The sequence below is a fragment of the Paramisgurnus dabryanus genome, chromosome 6, assembly GCF_030506205.2.
Source record: "Paramisgurnus dabryanus chromosome 6, PD_genome_1.1, whole genome shotgun sequence".
NCBI classification, from domain to species: domain Eukaryota; kingdom Metazoa; phylum Chordata; class Actinopteri; order Cypriniformes; family Cobitidae; genus Paramisgurnus; species Paramisgurnus dabryanus.
Genome location: NC_133342.1, coordinates 11,101,334 through 11,127,562, shown reverse-complemented (window position 1 = coordinate 11,127,562; position 26,229 = coordinate 11,101,334). Strand labels below are relative to the sequence as shown.

General features: G+C 37.8%; 1 protein-coding gene across 1 annotated transcript in view; it reads left to right on the top strand.

The window, feature by feature from the left end:
* LOC135744126 (receptor-type tyrosine-protein phosphatase mu-like) overlaps positions 1 to 26,229 on the top strand; it is a 218,618-nt gene that overhangs the window by 50,569 nt on the left and 141,820 nt on the right. The window contains exon 2 of the mRNA XM_073814927.1: positions 4,759 to 4,881. Coding sequence (XP_073671028.1) covers positions 4,759 to 4,881 — 123 coding nt within the window. The remainder of the gene's footprint in view (positions 1 to 4,758; positions 4,882 to 26,229) is intronic.

Genomic DNA, 26,229 nt, shown 5'->3' with positions numbered 1-26,229 from the left:
TCACCGAGGGCCTCGCGCTGTCTCCAAACACCTCATGTAGAGAAGAGTGGGCTTTTGAAGAGATTTGAAAGATTAGCGATGTGTGGAGGATTCAGAGGAAAGTTTCCGACAGTATATCAGATGTGTCTCGGTGGACGCGCCTCGTTGGTGGTTGACGCGCTGGTTTGATTTGCATTTGTCTGTATGATGTACGACTCCACATATTAAGCAGCGAGATAACCTGCTTCTGTCCCCGGTGTCTCGTCATTCAGCGTGAAATCTGTGCCGTAAAGACTCGTGATGTTACAGAGAGAGAGAGAGTTTTCCTCCTACATGAAGCCAGATAAACACAGAGATCACGTTACAAACAATCCTTTTAGCACCGAGTGAAAGTACAGAGGCAGTTGTCTTCATTATCTGCTCGAGCGAGGCTCGTCTCATCTGCATGCGCTGTGACTTTATTTATACTCCTTTCTATCTTTAAGTGCTTTTAAAGCTAATGCAACACAATGAAGAGCAAATATTGTGCTTTAGGTGTGGGGCTGATGCTTTATCTGACACAGAGAATTATAGGAAATGTAGTTTTGTCGCATGAGCCTCAGGAATGAGCAGTAGCTTGTTTTCTTAAAAATAATAATACATCTTATTTATAAGCGCCTTTTGCAGTCTCAAAGCGCTACAGCAAACAAAACAAAATAATTGCAGGAAAAAAAATAAGTTACAACAAATGCACAATTTATACATTAAAAGCATGACTAAAAAGATGTGTCTTAAGAAGTTTCTTAAAACAATCAACAGAAGCAGCACCCCCCTTGTTTAATAGCTGTTCGTTTATTGTTAATACAAAATAAAAGTGCACTATAAATTAAACTGTCAAAAACATTAAGCCCTGTCACAATATCTTTAATCGACAAGATCATTCAGTACTTTTTTTTATTATATTAAAGGGGTCATAGTGTGAAAATCTGACTTTTTACAAGTTTAACTGTTATATTTGGATCCCCATCATCGTAGACAATGTGATAAAGATCAATTCAGTAACTTAGTTTTGGTAAACCATTCTCTTCAAGCATGTAAAACATTTGGTAATTCAGATTTCAAGAGAGAGAGAGAAAAAATAATTGACAGCACAACTGAGTTTCAATTTCAACAAACCACCATTATGGTGATCAGTGTTTGCTTTCATCAGCTCATTTGTATTTTAAAGCACACACCCAAAAATGGCACATTTTTGCTCACACGTGGAAAGTCTCAATTTTAACATGTTATAATAAATGATCTGTGGGGTATTTTGAGCTAAAACTTCATATATGTACTCTGGAGACACCAAAGAATTTTACATGTTTAAAAAAATATTCATAATATGACCCCTTTAAGCACCTAATGAACCATTTTTAAGATGCTTTTGTGATCAAATTCATCTGTGCACTTTTATAAATCACAAAACTGTATGATCTTGTGCATTCAGTGGCACAGAGCTGTTAAATGTGTCTAAATGTAAGAGGTTTCATTAAATGTGTTATTGTGTCCTGCACTGGATGTTCTTAGGCCTCAGATAGAGAAAGACCGTCTGTCTGTCTGTCTCCTGACAGCACGTATCGAACCAAAGATCAGCTTGATCTCTCTTCTCGTACCCATGTGAGCAGACAAAAGCTTGAATGTATCATCAGAAAGCAGTTACTGCATGAATGTGGAGGAAGACAATGCAGTAAATCTGTCATGAGTCAGAGACACAAAGGTGCAAATTCATCCACAGGTCGATGGAGGAGCAATTATCTACTCGTACTGTATAGAGAAACTCTTCATCTTCTGGTTAATTCCTGATGGGTGAAATGAAGTTATGTTCCTATTGTTACATTGAAATACAGCTTCCCTGATTGTATTTAAATCCAAAAAAAATTCACATTTATTAAAATCTAGTTGTACTGACGCATGTTTACTTAATATTTCTTTAGACAGATGTATTTTTCATGAAATGATGTGATCTGATGAGTTTAAAGCTCTGTTTGTTTCTTCTGTGAGCGCAGGTGTCGTATAGCTTTACTCCTGGGTCATAAAGTACACCACATTTCTCATCTAAGCATCTCTATTTGTAGATTGTTTGCATAACTGTAGACTGATGAAGTCTTTAAAATAACTTTGTAACCCTTTCTAGCTTTATGTAAAGCAACAATTCTTGATGGTAGCTCCTATGAAAGCTCCTTTTGGTGAGATGTGTCTCACATAATCGTCTTCTTCTTGTGCAGAGCAAACTCCAAAAGTTTGAGGGGTTTTATCAGTCAAAGTAGCTGTAGTCCACATCTCCAAACGTATTATCTTAACCAGACTCCAGCTTTGCTAAAAACTGACTACAATTAGCTTTTTGAGGTCATTATATCGTGGGTTTATATACTTTTACCACAAGCACTGGGCTTTTGGTTGTTCTTAATAAGGACATGAAAGATCACAATGTTTTGTGTAATTATTTTTAGACACATTATGTTTGTCGATACCCTTGACTAAAACCATGAAATTCCAAAAGGTTCACATACTTTTTCTTGCCACTGTACACAGATAAGTGACTTTCCGATTTGTCTGATTTCACTTACTTGTGTTTTATCTGAACTAGATGAACACTTCTCTCACAACCCCAAATGTGCCATGATTAATGTCTGTGTCTCAGTCAGCTCTCTCGTTCAGTAGTCTGGGATCTGATCAGGAAGATTCAGACATTTTAAGGGCTGTCTCAATCGCAGAATCCTTTCAATGCACTAGAACGTTCGTTCCTTAAAAATTCCCACAATGCAATGCAAAACTCAGTGAGCATCGATGGTCCCTATGTTCCCTTACTGGAAATCACGTGACCTTTTCTAAAGCTCTCCAACCGAACATCGTGTGATCCAACTCAATAAACTTCATAAAATGCGACAGAAATTGTATAAAGAGTTTTAATATAGACACACATCACTAGACAGTAAGGGACCACAAACTACTCAATATTTAAAAAAAATTTATATTTAAACTTTAATTATATTCTTCCAATTTTATGGATGTATATGTAAGAGAATAATGACAGCATTTTCACAATGTACTGTTTAAAAATGAAGTCAGAGAGATGTTGGTCTGATGAGTAGCAGCTGTGAATGAACACAACACGCTAAAGCAGCCACGTCACAGGATAAGAAGTGAACAGTGTCCCAATGTCAAGTGAGCAAGAGTCCTTATCAGTGCCCGAACCTGCGTACACGATATACTGATTCACCACCACTGTTATGATGTTTATGCAAACAAAAGTGCACTTGCATGTAAAATCAATTTTAAATTTGGTTTGCATGAGTACTTTTTTTAATTTCTAGGAATCGTTTACAAAACCATGATAATATTGATAACCGTGGTGATGTTGGTCATTAAATATGATATCAAATGTTCATAACGTTTCATCTCTAGCGCAGATTAAAAAATGCAAACATTATAAACATTCACACATGCATGCACACACTTTCACACACTTATTTACATTTATGCATTTTTGCAGACACTTTTATCAAAAGCAACTTACTATAAAAGGGCATTACAAGGTATACATTTTTTTACCAACGTGTGTTCCCTTTGTTCGAATCTATGACCATCCGATGCAATGCTCTACTACTGAGTTACACAGGAGCACACATGCTTATATACTCACATACACAGACAGACCAATGCATATTCACAAATGCATATACACACTTATTCACATACACATTTACACACAGACACACACTCATATAGTTTATAGAGGTGGTTGCCGTGTGTGTTTGGTGTAATGATGGATCAGGTGTGCCATTTAAAAGCTGTGTGTGTGTGTGTCTGTGTGCGTGCGTGTGCGTGCGTGCGTGCGTGTGTGTGTAGCAGCTCTAATGTGAATTAACTTTGATAGTGACTCCAACAATGCTCCATGTTAAAATCATTTCATCATTATTTTCTATTGTCTGGTGTGCAAAGACCTCTGTTTTGTTCACAGTGATGTTTTTATAAATCTGATGTATTTGTTTCTTTTCACACTGTGTTTGTTTCTGTATACCTGTAATTACATCTGAATATTTAGTTCTTTGCGCCTCTCATAGTGGTTATACAACAATCTGTCAATCGACTCTGTGTGAGTTAAAGGATCTTGTTTGTGAGATAAAGATTATACTTTAGTTCTCAGAGTTGGTGTTAAAATCAGTGCACATGATAGCACATATCAGTTTTTTCAACGGTGGAACCGAGCTGTTTGTATGTTATTATAAATGAGTTATGTGCAATATTTTTTACCTGTTATTAAATAAGGCATCAATCACTTTCTCTTTTACATCTGTTTGGTTTTGTAACCTACAGGAATTAAAAGCCCATTGTTCAGCATCTACATGCCATGCCGTCGGCCTCGTGTCCCGCGAGGAGAATTAGGATGAATGAGAGGTAACCGATGGCGATTCGAGAGGGAAGTCTGGTCGCACGGCGCTTCCAAATGAATCAAATTTATGCTCGGTGGCACGGCGGCGGCGGCCCAGCGTGTAATGATGATAGAGTTTGGACACTTCATTTCTGTCATTGTGAAATTGGCACGCGGCGTAGCTAATGACGGTAATATATGTTGTGCCGTGCGTGCGTGCGTACGATGGGAATCTCTCTCCATCTCTTTTTAACCGCTCTGTTGTTTGGCATATTGCATTACGAGCGCTCGCATTAAAGAGGAGGAAGAGGAGGGGGGCGTTCATTTCCAGCTGGAGGTAATGGGGAGTCACTGTGTCAATATAAACGTCTGCTCTTTTGTTGCAGGCGATTGTGACTTCGAGAAACCCTTCCAGTCGTGCGGCTATACCCAAGGGCGAGATGATGATCTTGACTGGGAACAGTTGGACACCAGTGAGAAGCCTTCACTGGATCCATGGATGCCACCTGGTAAGAAACACACGATTGTGATCGTGTCTGCATCATAACATACATGTGAAATTACAATCTTTACCTCAATGGGTCTTTCTGATATTTCCATTTATGACCTCATGATCTGTGGCCTTCCTTAAAGAGAGATTTTCCCCAAAAATGAAAATTCTGTCTCACCCTGAAGTTGTCATTTTGGGGTGAACTAACCCTTTAATAGTTAGTTATTTATTAAAAACCATTAAATCATTTTGGGCGGTTTTCCAGACATGAATCCAGGACTAGGGCTTAGCTATATTAGGACATTTAAACTATTTTTACAAACATACCCTACAAAACAAAACATTACTGCATCCTGAGACAAAACAATGGCACTGATATATGTTAAGATGAGTCAGTACAAGGTGTTTTTAAATGAAGGCGGCTCAAACATGCCTTTTAGTCTGGGATTAGGATAAACCCTGTCCTGGAAACGGCCCCTTTAAATTCATGTTAATTTCAGCATGTACTTACACATTTTTATATTCTGTTAACAATTATTACTGCGCAATGAACTTTGTAGTAACTAAAGGGAGGTCACGCTACTCTTTTCCTTCCATTGAACTCCATTCATACGCATGCAAATGCAAGCTCATAATATTTCACATTTTGCGGCATACCAAAGTTTAAGTCTGGTGAACTCTGACCTGCAAATTCACGTGAAGACATGTGACCAGTAGATTATCAGTACATCACGGCTTGACCTTTCTCTGCTAAAAAGCGATATGGTGCTTCCATTCAGCAACGTCCCAAAAAATATTTGCATGCTGAAAGTTTAGTGTAACGCACTTTAATATTAGCAAAGATGAATATATGCTGATAAACCAAATTGAACATTGTTAGTTCATGTTAGCTAATGCATTTACTAATGTTAGTAAATATAACTTTTGGGTACCGAAGTGTTACCGAATTTTCATTTTTGTGTGATCTATCGCTTTAAACATTTTTAAGTCATTTATTTTCTTTTAATTTATTTCAGACCTGTTTTGCATCATTTACACAACAGAAATAGGAAACATTCCTTATGCATTTACATATTTTCAGGATTGTTTGTCAATCTGTAATAATTTGGTCATTTTTCGGGGTGTAATGCCGAATCATCTCAGGTCTAGAGTAAACGTTTGTAATGTTGTGACCATTTCAGAGCAGATTGATGTGGTTCATGCTTTAAAACTTCAGAGTTGGTTGATTGTTTTTAAAATTCCAAAACTGCAAAAAAAAAATGACTTTCTTACTTAGTATTTTTGTCTTTTTTTCAGTACAAATATCAAAAATTTTCTAAAACAAGATGTATTTTCTTTATGAGCAAAATGACCCAAGAAAATAAGTCATAAAATTAAAGTGAATCTTAAAACAAGCAAAAAATACGCTAATGGGGTAAAAAAATATTGACATTTTTCTTAAACACTTAATTTAAGAAGGTAATTTTGCTCATCAAGAAAATGCATATTGATTAAAAAAAAGTATAGATATTTGTACTTAAAACAAGACAATAATACTAAGTAAGAAAGTCATTTTTTGCAGTGTAAAAAAAGATAAATGAGAGAAACAGTGAGAAACATGATGCTGGACTGTGGTGTTTCCTTAACCCAATACTTGAAGGTTCCTCCAGTAACCGCGTATTATTGCACGTTACCGTAAAAGCCCCTAAAAGCTCAATATCATGGCTGACTCTATTGTGCTGCTAATGGGCACAAAGACAAAAGCGTTGCCAATGAATTTTTATATCAAAACACGCAAATCTATTTTAATTAAACCATTTTCTCCACGCACTGACATATTGGAAGTCATTAGAATGCTTTTCCCGTATTTCGTCTGTCTCTCTCTGTCTGTAATGTTGCATTGATCGAGTTTCATTTGAGATGAGAGCGGCTCGGGGCCGGACAGAACCTCAGGAATTAGACTAATGGAGGAACAGTTTCTGTCTGTGTCATGACAGAGATAGCACTCTAAATGACTGGAGATTGTTTTCCTCTTAAATCTGACGTACAATTACACACACATGCACACACACACACACACACACACACACACACACACACACACCATACACAAACAGATAGATTACATCTCCCTGAAGTGACAGAAGCTGCATTAGTGCATGTTTATCTGTGTGTGTGTGTGTGTGTGTGTGTGTGTGTGTGTGTGTGTGTGTGTGTGTGTGTGTGTGTGTGTGTGTGTATTTGTGTGTGTGTGTGTGTGTGCGCGTGTGTGTGTGCGCGTGTGTGTGTGTGTTTCATTATGTGGGTTTAAGGGTGTTTGTGCTTTCCTTTAGGGCTGGACATTTAAAATATTTTTATCTCTTTAAAATTTGTACTGCAATGTTTTTGCAATAATTAAATGATTCAGGAAAGAATAATGTTATTTGTAATGATTTATTAATTCAATAAAAAATAAGTAAATATATTTTTTTCATTGTTTACATTTGGTCAGAAACAGTGTCAAAAGTACCTTAATTATTGAAAGAGCTTAGATGCAAATCCCACTAAATGCCATCTCTGTCAAAAATATAATAAAGATATTTACCAAATGTTCTCTGCACGCATTATATGTTCATCAAATACTTTTGATTCAAATCCGCTTAATCCCGACCTCAGGCCATTTAGAAATACTGATTTGTTGGCAGAATCCATCAAATAACACAATGCATTCAGCAAAGTCCTCAAAGTGCATGAAAGATGATGTGGTCACATTTAAACGTGTGTCCCTTGTGAGTCCTTGGACCTGAATACAACTCGTGTGTGACAGCCACAGGAGATCTTTTTGATTTTGCAACTGTTTACTATTTTTTTGTCCAAAGAAAAAAATATTTTTCCAAAGAGCTTGCATTCATTTTTGCAGGTTAAGACCATCAAATGTGTTAATTAACAATGAAATGACAAAAGTGACATTTGTAAAAAGGCATTTCAGTTACTGACTAATAACCTTTTCATTGGCATTAAAATGAAATTACTGAAACTAAACATAAGAGTCAAATTTAAAAAAAATAATTTACAAGAAAACATGTCAGATGCACTAAGAGGATTTTGCTTCTTCAGTTTTAACCAGTTTTTTATTCGGTAATATTTCATATATCAGTGCGGTTTGACGAGTGCTGGTTTGACTAGCGCTCCACTCCGTACTGGAGATTGACATCATCTGGTCAACCCTGTCTAACATCTCATGGGAGAGAGCAGTCACAGGAACTCTTATTTGAATGTAAATGTGATTGTGATTGTGTGTCACCCATCAGGATGTGCTTTCACTGTCCGTCTCTGTGGAATTGTGGGTAATTAGAAGTTTGTGGCTCTTTGAAAAATTCCAGCACCAATCCAGAAATCAATCTGTCCTTTACAAAGAACCCATCTTTTCAGATCTGGAGCCTCGGCACTGCTCTCTTTCTCTCTCTCTCTCTCTTTCTCTTTCTCTCTCTCTCACTCTCTCTCTCTCTCTCTCTCTCTCTCTCTCTCTCTCTCTCTCCCTCTCTCTCTCTCTCTCTCTCTCTCCCTGTCTCTCTCACTTTCGCTCTCTCTTTCTTTCTCTAATGAAGATCTCACTAATAAGAATCAACTTGGTCTCATTGTTTTGTCCTGAAGTTAAGAAATGGAGGAAGATAGAAATGGAACATATGAAATGGAGCGTCTGGGGCTACAGAATGAATGTAGATCATATAGCTAAAATAATCTGGTTTGGGATAAATTATATTAAAATCTTCTATAATATTGACTTATCCAGGTATAAATTGGCAAACTGAATGAATTAAAATGACTGTCCATACGTTATAAATAGCAATATAATGCTGGTTTAGAGTCACATGACTGTATGAGATACTGATACAGCTGTGATCTTATGGAAAATACATGCAAGGCAAAAATGCGCTAATGAAATAATGCACAAGCAGTGAGAAATATTTATGGCCATTAAATTTTCTCAACTCTTACATCTATTGGCAGGTGTAGCTGTAGTTAATTTGGACACTGAACACACACACATACACACACACACAGACCGGGGTTAGATTAGTTACTTATGCCGTGAAGAGTCTGAATCGATGCCTCTCAGTTCTCAGAATTGCTCATAAATTAAAGAATCTTAAGAGTCAATCACGAGTTGCACATCGCATCCTAAACTGCAGCGCACGTCTGCTGTAACACACGCCACGATGAAAGTTTAACTTGCCCTGGAGTCACGCTCCTGATCAAAGATCCAAGCATCAGGACGCATAACCGTGTTCTACATCAATCACTTATGAGCTAAGAAACCCACATTTTCAGTCGTATTGATCTGACTTGTTTGCTGCATTGCATGATCATTAAGAGACCTTAAAACAGTTGAGAGTCTGGATGTCATGATACGTGTGGTGGAGGACGAAGGAGATGGGGGACGAAGGAGTTGGAGGACGAAGGAGTTGGAGGACGAAGGAGTTGGAGGACGAAGGAGTTGGGGGATGAAGGAGATGAAAGACAAAAGAAATGGGAGACGAAGGAGATAAGGGACGAAGGAGTTGGAGGAGAAGGATTCGAGGGAAGAAGAATTTGGGAGAAGAAGGATTTGGGGGAAGAAGGAAATGAAGGACGAAGGAGATGGGGGACGAAGGTGTTGGAGAAGAAGGATTTGGGGGAAAAGAAGATGTAGGACGAAAGAAATAGAAGACGAAGGAGACTGGGGACGAAGGAGACGGGGGACAGAAGAGAGGGCGACGAAGGAGACGGGGGACAGAAGAGAGGGCGAAGAAGGAGACAGGGGACAAAGGAGATGGGGAAGAAGGAAATGGGGACGAAGGAGATGGTGGACAGAAGAGAGGGCAACAAAGGAGATGGGGGGTGAAGGAGACGAGGGACAGAAGAGAGGGGGATGGGGGGCGTAGGAGACGGGGGACGAAGGAGACGGGGGACGAAGGAGACGGGGGACGAAGGAGACGTCAGACGAAGAAGACGTGGGACGAAGGAGACGGGGATGAAGGAGACGGGGACAAAGGAGATGGAGGACGAATGAGACTGGGGACAAAAGCGATAGGGGACGAAATAAACGGGAAACGAAGAAGACGGGGGACAATGGAGGACGGAGACTGGGGACGAAATAAATGGGAAACGAAGAAGACGGGGGACAATGGAGGATGAAGGAGGACGAAGGAGATCTGAACATATAATCTTTAATAACAAACTTCAAGGACAGGCAAGTTTACACATATCACATTAGACTAAGACTGGACAACCATGGGGAAAACAGAGTGGCTGTTAATAAAGGTGAAGATGATGATGATGAGACACAGGTGAGAGAGTGTGAAGGATCATGGGAAATGGAGTTCCTAAGGAGATGATGTGAAAACAAAAAGAAACAGGCAGACAGACTGGGGCTTTAACAGTAGATGTGTTTCGTTCTGGAGAAACTTGTGTCAGATTTGGGCTCAGAGACTTTGAATGGGAAACCCAGAGGATTCAGCATTTAAAGAAAATGTGAAAAATGTATTTGTTCCATTTGAAAATTAAATTAAATCTAGTTTTTGTCAATTGAAAAACATTTGAATGGTATTTGAAAGATAAAATTGAACACAGCTTTTCAAGGCTACCGAGAGGAAAGAGATGAGAGCAGTTCAATGTCTCCATTGTCGTTCCTAGACAGCAATTAAATTAAATCGAGATCAAATATAGACTTTTGTTCAAGTCTCCTGCTTCTCGCATGTTTTTCAGATATGAAAAATTTTTGGTTGAATTCTTTCAAGAGCAAATCTGAGTTATGCTTTCACAATTGCTTCATATCTCTAAACTGTGTGCTAGTTGACAAATTTGTGTCTGTGAAAAGATGTCTAATAATCGTTTAAACACAGCCCAGACGTCTAGGCTAAAACTGTCAGGTATGGCAGAACACGAACCCAATTGCAGACAGTGGTGGTAGAAAATACTTGAATTTATTAAACAAAACAGAAAAACAAAACCCACAAGGGGGCAAAATGAAACAAGCAAGATCAACAATACACTGAATACACTAAACTAGACTCAAAACAACACAGAACACTAACTACAAATATACAAGAACTTGACTAGGCATTTTAACCGACACAGTACTCACAGGGAAATTGACAATGGACAAGCAACGAACACCAAACACACTGACATTAAATAGGAGCACTAATGAGGGGAACAGGTGAAAATAATAATGAGGAAATCACAGAGCAGGAACACCTGTGAGGGAAGCACATGTGAACCTGTGAAACAAACACAAACACAGGACAACCAAAGCACTAACAAGACAAAACACATAAATATATTTTATATATCAATATATATACACAAGAAAACAGTACACTAAATAAACAAGACATAAAAACAAAGACTAGAAAATGCAAGGGAGTGGGGATAAATGATGACACGCAATGACAAGAGAAAACAAGGGAGCGGGGAAAAGTCACAAGACACGGGAAAAACGTGGTCTAATGAGACAACACTAAAACCACGTTCTCCCACACAAAACATTGTACTGTCAGAACCCTGCCACACTAGACTAGATATAATAACCAAATAGGACTCCGGCAGGGTCCTAACAGTACCCTCCCCTCAAGGGACGCCACCTGGCGGCCCTCAAGGAGAGACACAGGTCAAGACAGACTGGACAGAAGACAAAACCCATGAAAACATGACAAACACCAATAAAGGAAGACAAGACAGAACAACTAGAGGGTTAGGGTGAGACAATAAAAACAATAAACAAGGGAGGGGGGGCGGGGGAATAACAAAGTTAATAGGTGGTGGTCCAGACTGGGTGGGAGGGGGAGGGGCGTGAGTCCTTGATCCCCGGGGTATGGCCAAGGATGGAGTCCTGGCTGACTTGACGGGTTTCCTGTGGGTAACTCTGGGAGAGGTGGGTCCAGAAGGGTAAAACTGTGGCAGTGCTGGGGCAAGGATAACAGGGGGTGCTGCAGTGGGCTGGGAAGCCGCAACAAGAGGCACTGCAGGCGGCGAGACCACAACAGGAGGCGAGACAGGGTGCGCTGTGGCTGGAAGCGGAGGTGATACAGGAGCCAAGACAGGGGGCGCTGCGGCCAGCAGCGGAGACGAGACAGGGACCACGACAGGGGGCGCTGCGGCCGGCAGTGGGGACGAGACAGGGACCACGACAGGGGGCGCTGCGGCCGGCAACGGAGATGAGACAGGGACCATGACAGGGGGCGCTGCGGCCGGCAACGGAGACGAGACAGGGACGATGACAGGGGGCGCTGTGGCCGGCAGCGGAGACGAGACAGGGGAGGCTGCAGCCGGCTGGAGACCCGAGGACCCCTTCTTCCTCTTCTTCTTCTTTGGCCGGGGTGCAGAGAGAGTAGGAAGAGAGGGAGGCACTGTGAAGGGCGTGACACTCTCAGAGGAGGACCCCCCGGACGTAGACTCCCAGGAGATCCTCCTCTCTCGCTTTCCACGGAGGCTGACAGGTGGGGAGGAGCTCTCTGGGTTCGGAGAGGTGGGTGTTGGTTCGCCCAGAGTCATTACTCCCACAACACGGCCCTCCGGGATAGTTGGCAAAGAGTCTGGGGCTGCGGCCTCGGCTGAGACCCTGGGCTTAGGTCGGTTCATAACATAGTTCATCATGTCTACTAAGCCCAGGGGTCTCAGCATACTAACCTCGCTCGGTTTGAGGGGCTCATCGAGGCAACTATTAAAAATGGTCTTCAGTTCTGCCTCATTAAAGTCAGTGCTCCCCATTGCCCACAAAAACTCCTCAACAAAAACGTTGCTGCTCCTTCCCCTTTGGCGACAGCTAAACAAAGAATGAGCCCAACGGGCTCTGTCTGCTGGGTTCTGGTTTGGCTTGTCCATCTGTCAGGTATGGCAGAACACGAACCCAATTGCAGACAGTGGTGGTAGAAAATACTTGAATTTATTAAACAAAACAGAAAAACAAAACCCACAAGGGGGCAAAATGAAACAAGCAAGATCAACAATACACTGAATACACTAAACTAGACTCAAAACAACACAGAACACTAACTACAAATATACAAGAACTTGACTAGGCATTTTAACCGACACAGTACTCACAGGGAAATTGACAATGGACAAGCAACGAACACCAAACACACTGACATTAAATAGGAGCACTAATGAGGGGAACAGGTGAAAATAATAATGAGGAAATCACAGAGCAGGAACACCTGTGAGGGAAGCACATGTGAACCTGTGAAACAAACACAAACACAGGACAACCAAAGCACTAACAAGACAAAACACATAAATATATTTTATATATCAATATATATACACAAGAAAACAGTACACTAAATAAACAAGACATAAAAACAAAGACTAGAAAATGCAAGGGAGTGGGGATAAATGATGACACGCAATGACAAGAGAAAACAAGGGAGCGGGGAAAAGTCACAAGACACGGGAAAAACGTGGTCTAATGAGACAACACTAAAACCACGTTCTCCCACACAAAACATTGTACTGTCAGAACCCTGCCACACTAGACTAGATATAATAACCAAATAGGACTCCGGCAGGGTCCTAACAAAAACAAGTTGAAATTTGGGCTGTTAGTGAAGGTGAAATGACGGCTATTTCTTGTTGGGTATTCTCCTGAGCAGTGTAAGAGCAATAATGTTAAGCAGTCCATTGATTGTATTCAGATCCAGCTCTGGTTTAAGGAAGGAGTTGACTGTCAGCGTGTCAGTGGCCTGTGGAGACTCACAGATATCCGATGGTTTTGTACGTGCAGCTCTGGATTAATTGCTGTGGCTTCAGTGTAAGCGTGTGTTTATCTGTGGGTCATGCTGGGATTGCGTGATCTGCCTTCAGTCTTAACTGGAAACTGTTTGAGATTCACAAGCGTGTTCATGATATCTTCACAGGCCAGTGTCACACACACTTCTCTCCTTGCCTTGTCCTTATTTCTCATCTTATTTTTTCTGCTCGTCTCATAAACTTCAGAAACTTGTGCATTCTCAGTCACTGCATCGTGTCTCACAGCTCTTAAATATACATGGTAGTAGGGTGATACAATACATCCATATTGATCGATGCATTAATCAAATGTCTAACTATGTGTTGCATCGAAGTCACATGATAAATATTGATATGAAGTATTCCACCAAAGCACTCATTTTTGTTTACTGTCATTACTGTGTGCCTGTGCGTCAGATTGCAACAGTCAAAGAAAACTTTGTGTCTGCCGCGGGATGCAGTTTAAATATCGATAAATGCACGAACCAAATCGAGGAATCGTCAAACATTGTATCACTGGTGGAAAGAATCGATATCATAATTCAGGGCTTTCAAACTTTTTTGCCAACCGAACTCTCTTGACCTAAATTAAGTATCTGAAATACCTCCTGAGATTTCAGGTATTTAATAATTTAATAACACATTAGCATGCTTAACTTCAAAAACATCTATTTTATTGCCACATATAACGCATTTTTCCATGTCTCAGTTTTCTGATATATTATAGGGTTGTGTAATGGTCTCATGATCAGTGTGAGGGAAAGTTTTCGCATAACAATATTAAGTTACTCCCCAAAAAAGTAACTAATTGCGTTACTTAGTTACTTTTCATGGAAAGTAATGCTTACGTTATTTTTAAGTTACTTTTGCGTTACTTTTTCTTACTTGGCTGAGGCTTGATCTTTCAGGGCTTGCAGGTGTTTTTTATGATCGGCTAAATGTCAAGCTCTGGTCTGTCATCTACGTTTCTGACTCAAACTGTTCCCGCTTAGGCGCACATGGGAACATATTCTACGTTAATATGTTGAGTTTGAATACAGTTCATAATTTTATTTTTAAATTGAATTAATTAAATTGAAAATTAACTTGCATTACTTTAAAAAAAATTACATAAATATTAATGTGTACACTTATAAAGTAATGCGTTACTTTACTTGTTTCTTCAGAAAAGTAATATTATTACGTAATGCGCATTACTTCTAATAAGTTACCCCCAACACTGCTCATGATAAACTAATAAAATATATATTTGGTTAGTATTAAGATTTTTTATTTTAAAATTATTTACACTTTATTATTTCATTGTAATTGATAGATTTTCCATCAACTCACCAAACCCCCTGCAATCCCCGAACCCCTGTTTGGGAAACCTTGTTATAAAGTATCGTGATGAGATTTATGATTTACACCACTACATGGTAGCTGGTCAAAAACACTAGCAGGTCAAAAATACTGTATATTTCACAGTTCCCATAAATCCCAAACCTCCTCTTTAACATGTAAAAAACTGACCGTGTTTGTCAGAAGACTTAAGGTTTTTTTTGTAGCTGTTGAAAGGCCAAGGTTTTGGTTTATTTCTGCCATAGATGTTTTTTTTCTCCGAGCAGCAGCTGCATTATGTGTGCTTGGGTCTTGTCCTGTTGTTGTATGGCGTCGTTTGTGTGTTGAATTAGCAATTTAACAGCTTTTACAACTTTTGCAACAGATTTACAAATCTTTTAGCAGATTTACGCAGCGCTCCTTGTTGAGATAAATGTGAGAATGTGGTTAGATGCACTGCAGTGAGTGGTGTTGGGTCTCATAATCTCTTAAGCATTAAATCCTACATTACTGGAGTAAAGTGAAGGGCGTTTTCTAAGAGAGAAAATGCACATTACATAAATAAATGATGAAATACTTGGATTCATTTATCATCCTACTGTCTCACTAATACATGCCCGCTCGCTCACTCTCTCTCTCTCTCTCTCTCTCTCTCTGTGTCCCTCAGCTGAGGATTGTGGGAAAATAATGGAGTGATTCTCATTAATTAGTTTCTCTCTGTTGATCAGTTTTATGTTCTGATGAAGATTAAATCAATCACAGCTCATGCAGAATTGTATAATGATGATAGCGCCTGTAGATGTCTGCACGTGTAGATGTTTGTCAATGTTGTAATGCTTGATCAGTGGTAGTTAATGTCACTCCCTAGAGAATGCAGGAGAAGATCTAGTAAAGAAACCTCAGCTTTATACCGCTGTCCTCGGTAAGATTGTCTGGCTTCCATGGCAACATGAAGATGATGGTGTTGAGCTGCAGATCTGTCGTCCTGAAGACTCATCACACCTGCCTGGGCAAATGAACTTGAGACTGTGATGGGTGGCTTTAATTCGGTTATATTAGGGGCTGTAGTCTACAGGTACGCTGATCTTCAGGAGACAGGTTGAGGTTTAGACCAAATATATGCTAATTAGGGGTGTGAATCATCACTGGTCTCACAATTCAATTACGATTATTATGTCAACAATTCGATTCAATCCGATATCACAGTTCTTTGAGAACTTTCACATCCTAAAAAACTTTCAACAGCAGTCCACTTCAAACAATATTAATCGCTTTATTTACATCTCCTGCACGCACACACAAGAGAAAAAAGCATGAGCACTGCTTTTTAAATAATTGATTATTTGAGCAATTCGTGATGCATCATAAAAACAATTATATACAACAGTTCATTGCATGAATTGAAATGTGTTCTTAGGGAGTGGTCCATTGTAGGGTTAGATGTTTGTGACGATGGAAACACAGGCGATCTCAAACCTTGGAATAAGACTGTCTCCAATTTGATGGAGAAAATACTCAGCAGTGGTTTTGAATGATACATTTGCACATGGCTAGTCATATTAACATATAAACAGCAATAAAAATCAGATTTTTCTCAAAGTGTACATGCACATGTAATGCACAAATCTAATATACACTGAAAAAAATGATTCACTCAATTTACTCAATTTTTTAAGGTAAGTGGTCGCAATCAATTTATTTTAGCCACATTTAAAAATAAAAAATAAAGAAAAACAAAACACAAAACTTTGGTTTAAATGTAGCTTAAATAAATTGATTGCAACCCCTTACCTTTAAAAGAAATTGAGTAAATTGAATGAATCATTTTTTTCAGTGTACTGTTATGCATTTTCTTTCTGAATTGTTCACATTCATAGATTACATTATAGAGGATAATCATGGCATCTAGGCAACGTGAACCCAGTATTTGTGCGCTGTCTGAAGTCTTAAAATGCCGCTTTTTGGGGTCACTCTTCAGATGTACGTGCACAAAACTTCTCAAAATGCATGTGAGGAGTGCATTGTCTGTTTTGCATCTTTTTTACGTGAATATTTTGAATTGGCAAGGTCTAAAATGTGCAAATGCTAAACTTTTGTGACGGTGCCACACTGGCCCTTTTGGGAAGTGACTGTTCTGTCAACTGGCTGAGCATCGTTCACTTTCGCCCCAGGTCATTGGGCACTGTTTATTGTTGAGCTCTACCTGTAAAGCAGGCCCATTAAGAATCAACTCAAGTATTTCTTGAATCGATATTGCTTTGTTAAATAAAAGATCAATTCAAATCAGATAACATTGATCTTTTTTTAGCCAGCCCCAGTCCCTACACAGTACCAATAATCCTTCACTTGCGTGTCATTTTTTAGTTCATTCAGCTGGTGAATTGCATGCACAGGATTGTGGGATCTCATCTGAGGTTTTGTGAAGATTAACTCTAGATGATAAGGTGATGTTTTACACGAGTCCATTTGCGAATCAAATTTGATTTCATCTCCTAAGATTCATTCAGAGACATTTCACACAGCTTATTAAGAAATCTGGAATATTCCTCCCAGAAGATCAAAAGCAGCGAAATTTATCCTTTTTTCCTAATGAAGCCTCGTCTGAAATGTTATTTGTTTTACAGCCTCATTAACTGAATGAACTGTTCTCAGTACAGTACGACTGCGTTTTATCTCCCCTGTGGATGGTAAACATCCCTCCAGTCGTCGCGGGTCGTGCGGAGAGACGTTAAGGAACTCAAGCGTTGATTCTGTCATAAACACTGAAGGATGCCGGAAATTAAATCTGAACTTCAATCCCATTAGCCAAAGATGAGATATCCCGAAGGAACGGCCGTGACGTGATAACACACTAATTATGCTTACGGTATTACGCCAACTTTGTGTGAAGTCAAAAGTGTTTTTATGTTTGTTGTGCTGAAAGGAAAGTCGAAGAGGACAGCAGTCACCGTTATACGATTATAGGGCAAACCTGAATGTTTAAAGCCCATTTATATCTGAAGTCAATAATCTCGTGTCCTTCTACCAACAACAGACGTTAGAAATAATAATTCACTGAAATAAAATGCTATAATTTATTCAGCATCTGTTTTTTTTCAAAATCTTTCTTTAATTAAGCATAAAGTGTTAAATATATCAAAAATAGTAAAGATGAATGTATTTATTTATTTTTGCTCTGTCCAAGGCTTTACCTACATATGTTATATTTTAGTCGCATGTATCTTTGTGATACTTTTATGATATTTGTTATCATTTTTGCATAACATACAATCAGCTTGGATGAAGAAAAACAATACATAGAGCAGAATTAGGGATGCAAAATGGTCCTCCCTTCTTTTTTTTAAGATAAACCATTCCTTTAAATAAAATAATTGGATTTAAGGTGTTAAGGAACGTCAGAGATAATGTCATTTAAATGTTTTACGAGAGCTGGCAGGAGAACGTCTGTGCCGTTTGTTCCCTGGCCAATTAACTCCAAGCTAAAGATGATAGACAGCGCGTGCATGAAAAACTTTCCTACAATATTCATTCCTCAGAGTTTGAGAAAGTTCTCCAGCTTTCATTTATTAGATAGACAGACGGAATAAAGTTTTTCTCTTCCCTATTGTTACTCTCAGACAAAAGAAGCCCTTGCTTTCCATAGCCTCGGTTATTTTTCCTCGTCTCTTCTTGCGTATTTTTTTGATCGAGGGCTCAGGAAAATTGAGCTCGGCCACGTTTCCTCGCGCGGCCTGGCGAACTCTCACAGCGAGAGAGTTTTTGATTGGTGGCAGAATGTGAGAATAGCCTTGTCTACGTTGACATTTGAGAGGCGCCACCGGGCCTTTTCTCGGGGTGTGACCTCGCACGGTTTTATTAGCAAATGAGACCTGGAGGGTTTGAGTTTAAAGAGCCGCCCCTTCGTTCCCATTTCAACCACATAATGATTTTCACAGGGTTCAGGACCTGGATGAGAGCAGAATAATGAGTACGAGTCATTACTGAAAATTACTACCTCCTGTTATACTGTCGCTCAGAGCATGATGAGTTTAAATGCCCTTCCAACCCGAAGACTCTGATGATTAGCGTCAGACACTTCTCAGTGAGATGATCCGCCGTCACAGTGGAGAACTGACCAATCAGGAAGAGCGATTTAATGCAGGTGATTTCTTAAATACCTGTATAGTGTATTATAGGGGTGTAATTGTATACAAAAGTCACGGTTCGGAGGTTACGGTTGGGTATGACAAATATGTTGAGGGTTTTTTCATTTCCTCTGAGCAGACAGTAGTTTCATTTTAGGTTTTTTTTGTACATACATTTAAATAAGGAAGTTGTTAATAAAACATAGGAATAAAATAAAAAAAGTTTAATATTATAATTAAGAGATTAGGTTAGGTTTGTTTAATTTAGTTTTTATACTGTACGCATGCTCTTATATTAATATTTTTTGTTATATTGTCACAAGTATCACTTATAAAAGTCAACCATGGTAAATTGCACCAAGTAATCTTGTTTTTGGTGAATTTTTATTAGTTAGTCATACTTTCACTGTAAATGTGTTGGTTAAACTATGGTTCCTTTACTTATGGTAGATTTGTGGTTACCATGGTAATAAGTCATAGGGTCTTCTCAGCGCTGCTTTGTGTTGGTTTTAAACTCGATTACTTAAAGTCGCCTCTTTTTTTACAATGCATTGGGATGATAATGTGAACAATTTCTGCATCAATGCATAAAAACATCAAGATGCTTTTGGTCGATTGGATCACAAGTGGACAAGAAAGTGTTTAATCTGTCTCTTTGACCACCTTCGACCATTTCTGTTCTGATTATTTTGAAGGCATGGTCTATGGGCGAGTTGTTAAAGGGGTGGTTCAATGGTGTTTCATGCATTCTGACTTATTAACACAGTTATAGAGTTGTTTCCTCATGCTAAACGTAGGCAAAGTGTCAAAAAAGCAGTTGGTCGTGTTACAGAGTATTTCTGTGCCGAATGCACTTCGCCAGGGTTTGTACAAGTTTCAGAAAGTTTTTTTTTTGATTATGGGTCCAGCTAACATTTCAGGGGTTTTCTGTACGTATCACTTCTTTATATGGGCACTTCCCCCGGAAAACCCCACCCACCCGTCAATCAGCGGGAGACGCTAGAACTTACAAACATTCACATCACGCGACAGCTCTGTTTAATTTCAAAACTCAACAATGGCACGAAAGAAGAAGAGTGGTTTTGGATGTAAGGAGAAGAAAGTCAGCCTTATGAAAACAGTGGATATAGTTTATTATCCGGGGTAGCAGCAGAGTTTTGCGTGTGTTTGATGCGGTGGATCATGAGTTGCATGCGATAAGTAAGACTTCTGTCTTATGTTGGAAATAGGCTCATGCATATTATATAAATGACACAAACATGTAGTGAATCATAAGTTAAACAGTGTTGTATAGTGTTGTTGCATGACTTGTACTCGCTCCTTCAGCGGTATAACTCCTCCTTCTTCATTTTTTCATCGGTAGAATCGGTAAAGCTAATCTTTCTTTTATAAATCTGATTAAATTAAAGACTCTTCAGAGATATAAAGCATGTAATACTACTCTATAGGTACTCCAGATTAACATCAGAAATACAGAAACAGCTTGTGTTATGTGAGCTTTAAAACACGACTAGGAGAGATGTTTAAATTGTTACGCACTAATATTATGCACTGTAAAAAAATTCCGTAGAAATGTCAATGTTATTGCCGCTGGGTTGCCGGTAATTTACCGTAGATATACATTTATGTTATTTACTGGCAAGAGTTTGTTCAAAGTTAAATAAATTTCAATTTTTCAAATTTCTTTATCTTTACAGAATAAAACTATACAATAACAGCCTCATGCAAAGCATTCTGGGAACCAGAAATCATCATCAACCTTTTTCAGTTTTTTGGTCCAGATTTTGTTTCCCAGAATGTTTTGCTTGATGCTGTTTTTTAGTTTTACTCTGTAAAGATAAAGACTTGTAAATGTTTAATTTTCATTTAACTTTGAACAAAATGTTGCCAGTAAAAAACATAAATGTAAATCTACGGTAAATTACCGGAAACCCAGCTGCAATTTCTACGGAATTTTTTTACAGTGTGTCGGAGTCTGCTGCTTGTGTATTAAGTAAGCATGCCGCACAGTGTTTTGTACGTTTATATGTTAGAGCTTTCTCTGATATTTCAGCACAATTGATGATATAGGATCGCGCAACTTTCACACGCTTGCAAAATGAAACTGCGGAGATCAGCCGCTTTAGTTTTATCAATGAAAGGCTACAAACAGCGCTGTACACCTGTGTTCGTGCCAGAAGTCAGAAAAGACATAAAACATCTCAGATTAGATAAATGGGTGGAGAGAAGGCGGTCGTGTAGGGCTGTTCGAACACATTCAACCACATGTGCGTTTATACTACAAAAGCAATCCGATCGAAAGTGGTTTCAACTACCTCTGAATGTGGTTGAAAGTGGACGAGCTCAAAACGTTTTGAACACTGTTTACACCTGGCATTAACGTCGTCCACTTGTGATCCGATCGACGAAAACGCATGTTAATGCCAAGTGTAAACAGCCTCTTAATCGACAATCGACACGTTAAAGATGTCACATTGAGTCTCAAAGCTTTACAATAGCAGAGTTTTACAAGAGTTAAGAATGAGCTGCAATGGTAAAAGTGTGAAGCAGGCAGACTTACAATACAGATGTGGCCTTTAAAAACGCGCGTTTTCTCCCGCGGCATTCGCCAAATCGTCTCGCGGAGTCACGCAGAATTCTGCAAGTGTTTTCGGGGGGGCTACTTTCCCTTTTCCCTTAATGTGTTTCGCTTCACAGAAAATCCACCAGGTGGCGCATAAAAAACTACATTTTTATATGCGTTGTCATTGCGGTTGTTTCCAGAAGTTAATAAGGGCATTGCTGAATATTTAACATTTCTATTAAAACAGCAAAGTGACGTCAACCAATTCTTGCCAGCATAACAGCGCATACATATATAAAGATGACTGTACGTGCAATGGGCATTTATACTAAGTGCAACAAAGAATTTAGTGTGAGCCTAATACACTTAACTCTATTTACAATGTATATCTTAATTATTTGTGTTGTCGAATTTTGACACCGTTTCATTGTTTGTTCATAATATTAATAATTATGTCCGTTTTTCTAAAAGTATTAATATTTTAAAGAGATTCATGTGGTATAAAAATACATGTTTTAAAGTTAAAAATGTTGTAAAAATATAGTAGTATTATTGTTCTTAATATATTAAGAACAATAATATGACACATGTATATTGCGCTAAATTGCTTTACATATGGAAAGAGGAATTCTTCTCAACCACCACCAATAAAGTTTAAAAAATATTCTTTAAAAACGGCGTTTAAACCCACGCAGAGCGAACAAGAAAACATGGGCCTACATACTGTACAGTGGGCATATGATATCTTTATTTAGTTTTACATATTTAAAACTTTAATAATACCTTTCTTGCGCATATAGGCAGTCAGTGTTATGATTTTTTTTATCCTTTCAGCCGTTATTCATAACAGTAAAAATATTCAGTGGCTTTGTAAATATATTACTAAAATAATGGATTAAAGTAACTTTATAAAATCTCTTAATGTCACTTATGTATTTTTTAGTTGGTCAAAACAAAATAAATTGCTAGAAATAGAACAGACATTTTAATTTAAAATGTACATATATTATAGGCGTATATTATAGGTCCTTCCAGATATCTTATCTCAGACGTTCGCAGTCAACACTTTTAAAACTTATTTATATAAAATCTAATTTATAAATTAAAAAACAAAGTTTTAAGTTAAGACAATAATAAATATGTTTATTTTTATTGAAAGAAAAACGTAGAAAATGTTATTATGGGTATAGTTGATGCAAATAAAGTGTGCAGTATACAAAAAATGCAAACAAATTATTTCTAAAAGTGGCAAGATTTTAAAAAGATAAAGGTGGCATAAAGAAAGACATGAGAAAAGTAGAGGTATGCAAAAGAGCACAGTTTAGTTATTGTTAATTAAAGCGGTTTTATACACCTTTGTTTGAATTGACAAGCATTTTATTCGCCACTTTCAACACATTTTGTGATTGATTTACTGATTTATTACAGAAAATTGTTGTCAGAAGCAAAGCTATTGTACAAAGCATCTTTATATGTATGTTTTAAAGTTAAAAATGTTGTAAAAAATATATTAGTATTCTTTTATATTAAGAATAACAATATGATACATTTATATTGCGCTAAAATGCAATATACATTATTCTGCAATATAAATTATTCTCAACCACCACCAATAAAGTTTAAACATTATTCTTTAGAAAAAAAACGGCGTTTAAACCCGTGTTGCGTGGAGCGAACAAGAAAACATATGCTTACATGCTCAATCGGCACCGGGCGGGTATCCTTTTCCTCCAGACCTTGACGCATGGTCGCGGAAAAGCGAGAAATATATTTTTTTTAAGTAAAAATATTTTGCACAATTGATATATTACTTATGAATATTTTAGGAAATTATTTTTGACACACGTAGGTTATTACGTGTATTTTGGATTTTAATTTCATTACTGTGCCTATCCGTGGCCTCATCCGAGCGCACTTTCTTTGTCTTGCGTCTTTTAAAGACATTGGTACAGCACCATGACCCAGAAAAGACTCACACACCTTTCCCTGATGCATGCCCACACAGAAATACTGAACTCCCTGGACATTCGTCCTCTAGCTCATGAGAGACTTTGGAATTTCTATTATACAACCGGCGCAATGCGCGACGCGAGTTTTTTCTGCGCGAGTAAAGAGCGCATTGATAATATGCGTATTAACGGAATGACAACGCGGGTTTGTTTATTACATACATGGATGCGCAGCAGCACAAAAACGCTTTTTAATATGAAAAATTAAAGGATTAAAATGTAACAGATTATTATTGAGTCTCTTGGACATAAATGATGATCAATTATGAGACGTTAGAAGGCTTAAATAGCTGCTTCATCTGTAGCTAAGTAAATAAATGCTTTGCTTTAAACAAATGCATCTACTTTTAAATGTTTTTTTTAAATGCTACCCAACGGATTTATTGTATATAATGACTCTGCACCTGTAGATATGGTGAGATGAGAAAACATTTTAAGTAATGCTTTAAAAAAAAAACATTTCGCTGTCCAAGTGCTGAAATGGCTCTCCACACGTTTGTAAATTCTTTATCTTTTGTTTGTAACAAATAGAGTATTTTTACAGTACAAACCTTATATAAAGCCTATTCTAAAAATGTAATTATACACCATGTATTTCTTTATAAAAGTATACAATATCAGAACTAAACCCATCATTATTTTTGTTCAAATTATGAATTATTTATAAGTTTAAAAAAGACAGTAATAGTACTATTTAGTAAAAAAAAAGATCTATATAAAAATATACTAGGTATGTTAATGTGAGAATATTTTACATCTGTCGTGTGATTCTAACTTAAAAACGAAAGTAAAATATGTTCGTCCGCATGGACATTGAAAATTGTGAAGTTTAATTAATATTATATGTTGTTATAATATTATATGTTGTATGTAAATTGTAACGAAAGTAATTCCCCCTGGGATAAGTATTTTTGCTTCTGATTAATAGCGCATATTCATCTGAGAACTGATGATGTCTGTGTGTTTCAGACCCTGGCTGTGTGCCCTGAAGTGTATATGACAATAAAGTAGTAAATCTCAATGTATTTATTTTTAAAATGTATTTTAAATAGGCCTATAGGCTCATAGGTTTTTTGGTTAAAAAATTCACAGCACCCCCTGTTCAAAATGACTTCCAGCGGCCCTGCCTTGACGCTTTGTGTGTTCGACTTTAAATGTTTTTATTTTTTTTTTATTTTTTTTTTATTAGAGAACATATGAACATTAATACAGAAAACAGGCATCAAAATAGAAACTTCCAAAGTTGAATAAGAAAATAGTTATAAAAATAAAATAGAAGACATTCACAGGACGCCAAATACAGACTCATAGACATTAACAATACATGTACCTTTTACATTTTTAACAAGTTTAAGAGACTTCATTAAAAGAGTGATTTCTTTTAAGAAAACCAGGTGTAAAGGATAAGATTTTAAAAATCTACATTTATGAATAAAGAATTTGCCATAAAAAATGAAGAAATTTACCAAATTGTAAATGTTTTTATCATCATTCTCAAAGTAACAAATAATATCTTTCATATTAAATGTTATGACTGTGTTAGTTTTAGTTGATAGGACAGAAAAACATTCATTCCAAAATGCCTGAACATTTTGGCAATCAAAAAATAAATGACATAAAGACTCCTCAGTATTATTACAAAATGAACATTCGTTCCCAATGTCCATAAATTTAGAAAGTAGTAAATTAGTTGGGTATATTTTGTGTAATATCTTCAAATGAATTTCTCTCACTTTATTTGAAATACAAAATTTATAGGGCAGCAACCATGCTTTACACCAAATTACATCTCTTAGAATGGAATTCCAATAAAATTTTCCTCTTGGAGTAACTCTCTTCCTTTCATGAAAAACTTGTCTAATATCTTTATTAGTGCATTTTTTTTCAAAAATATTTTTTCGACTTTAAATGGTGCGGCGCTGACTGGTCGGCGTATGACATCAGAGTACCGCGAGAGCAAAGGTAAAGTCGGACCATTTGTAACATTTCGACTTGCTCTCGCGGTACTTTGATGTCTTCGTTGCCGAACTGTCTGCGCAGCGCCACATAGAAACGCCCTTTGACTCTTTAAGGCAAAGTACCAGCAACATGAGAAGTGGTGGCACGCAAAAGAAAGTGAAGGTACGCAGTACGCTAAAATATAAAGCGTCTGTACTGCGAGCACTGGTATAATTATTTACATCGTGTGTTGCTCTTTCACCATTGTGCACCCGCGCACTCGCTCTGTAGTTTGTAGCTCGCGCTCCGGCTTCGATAAACACCGTTTCTCAATACCAAGTAGGGGAGAGTGGGGCAAAGTGAGCCAGTGGGTAAGTTGACCCACCCCCTTTATCTAGGCAACCATACAGATTTGTAGCCGTGTGACCACAAATACAGGTAGCAACCATAATTTATATGTTAAAGAGAAGGACAAATTAAAGAGTTATGATTAAAGTATGATTTTTTTAACAAAAAAAAAAACAGTTTTTATCCTATCAAAGTAAAATTTATACATACCAGGTATAAAGGCTGTTATGTTAAAGTAGATTTATCCAGGTCTAAATATTCATACCATAAATATTTGTGATAGGCTATGTATAAAACCATGTGAATGATTTAGCTAAAGATTAGCCTGAATTACT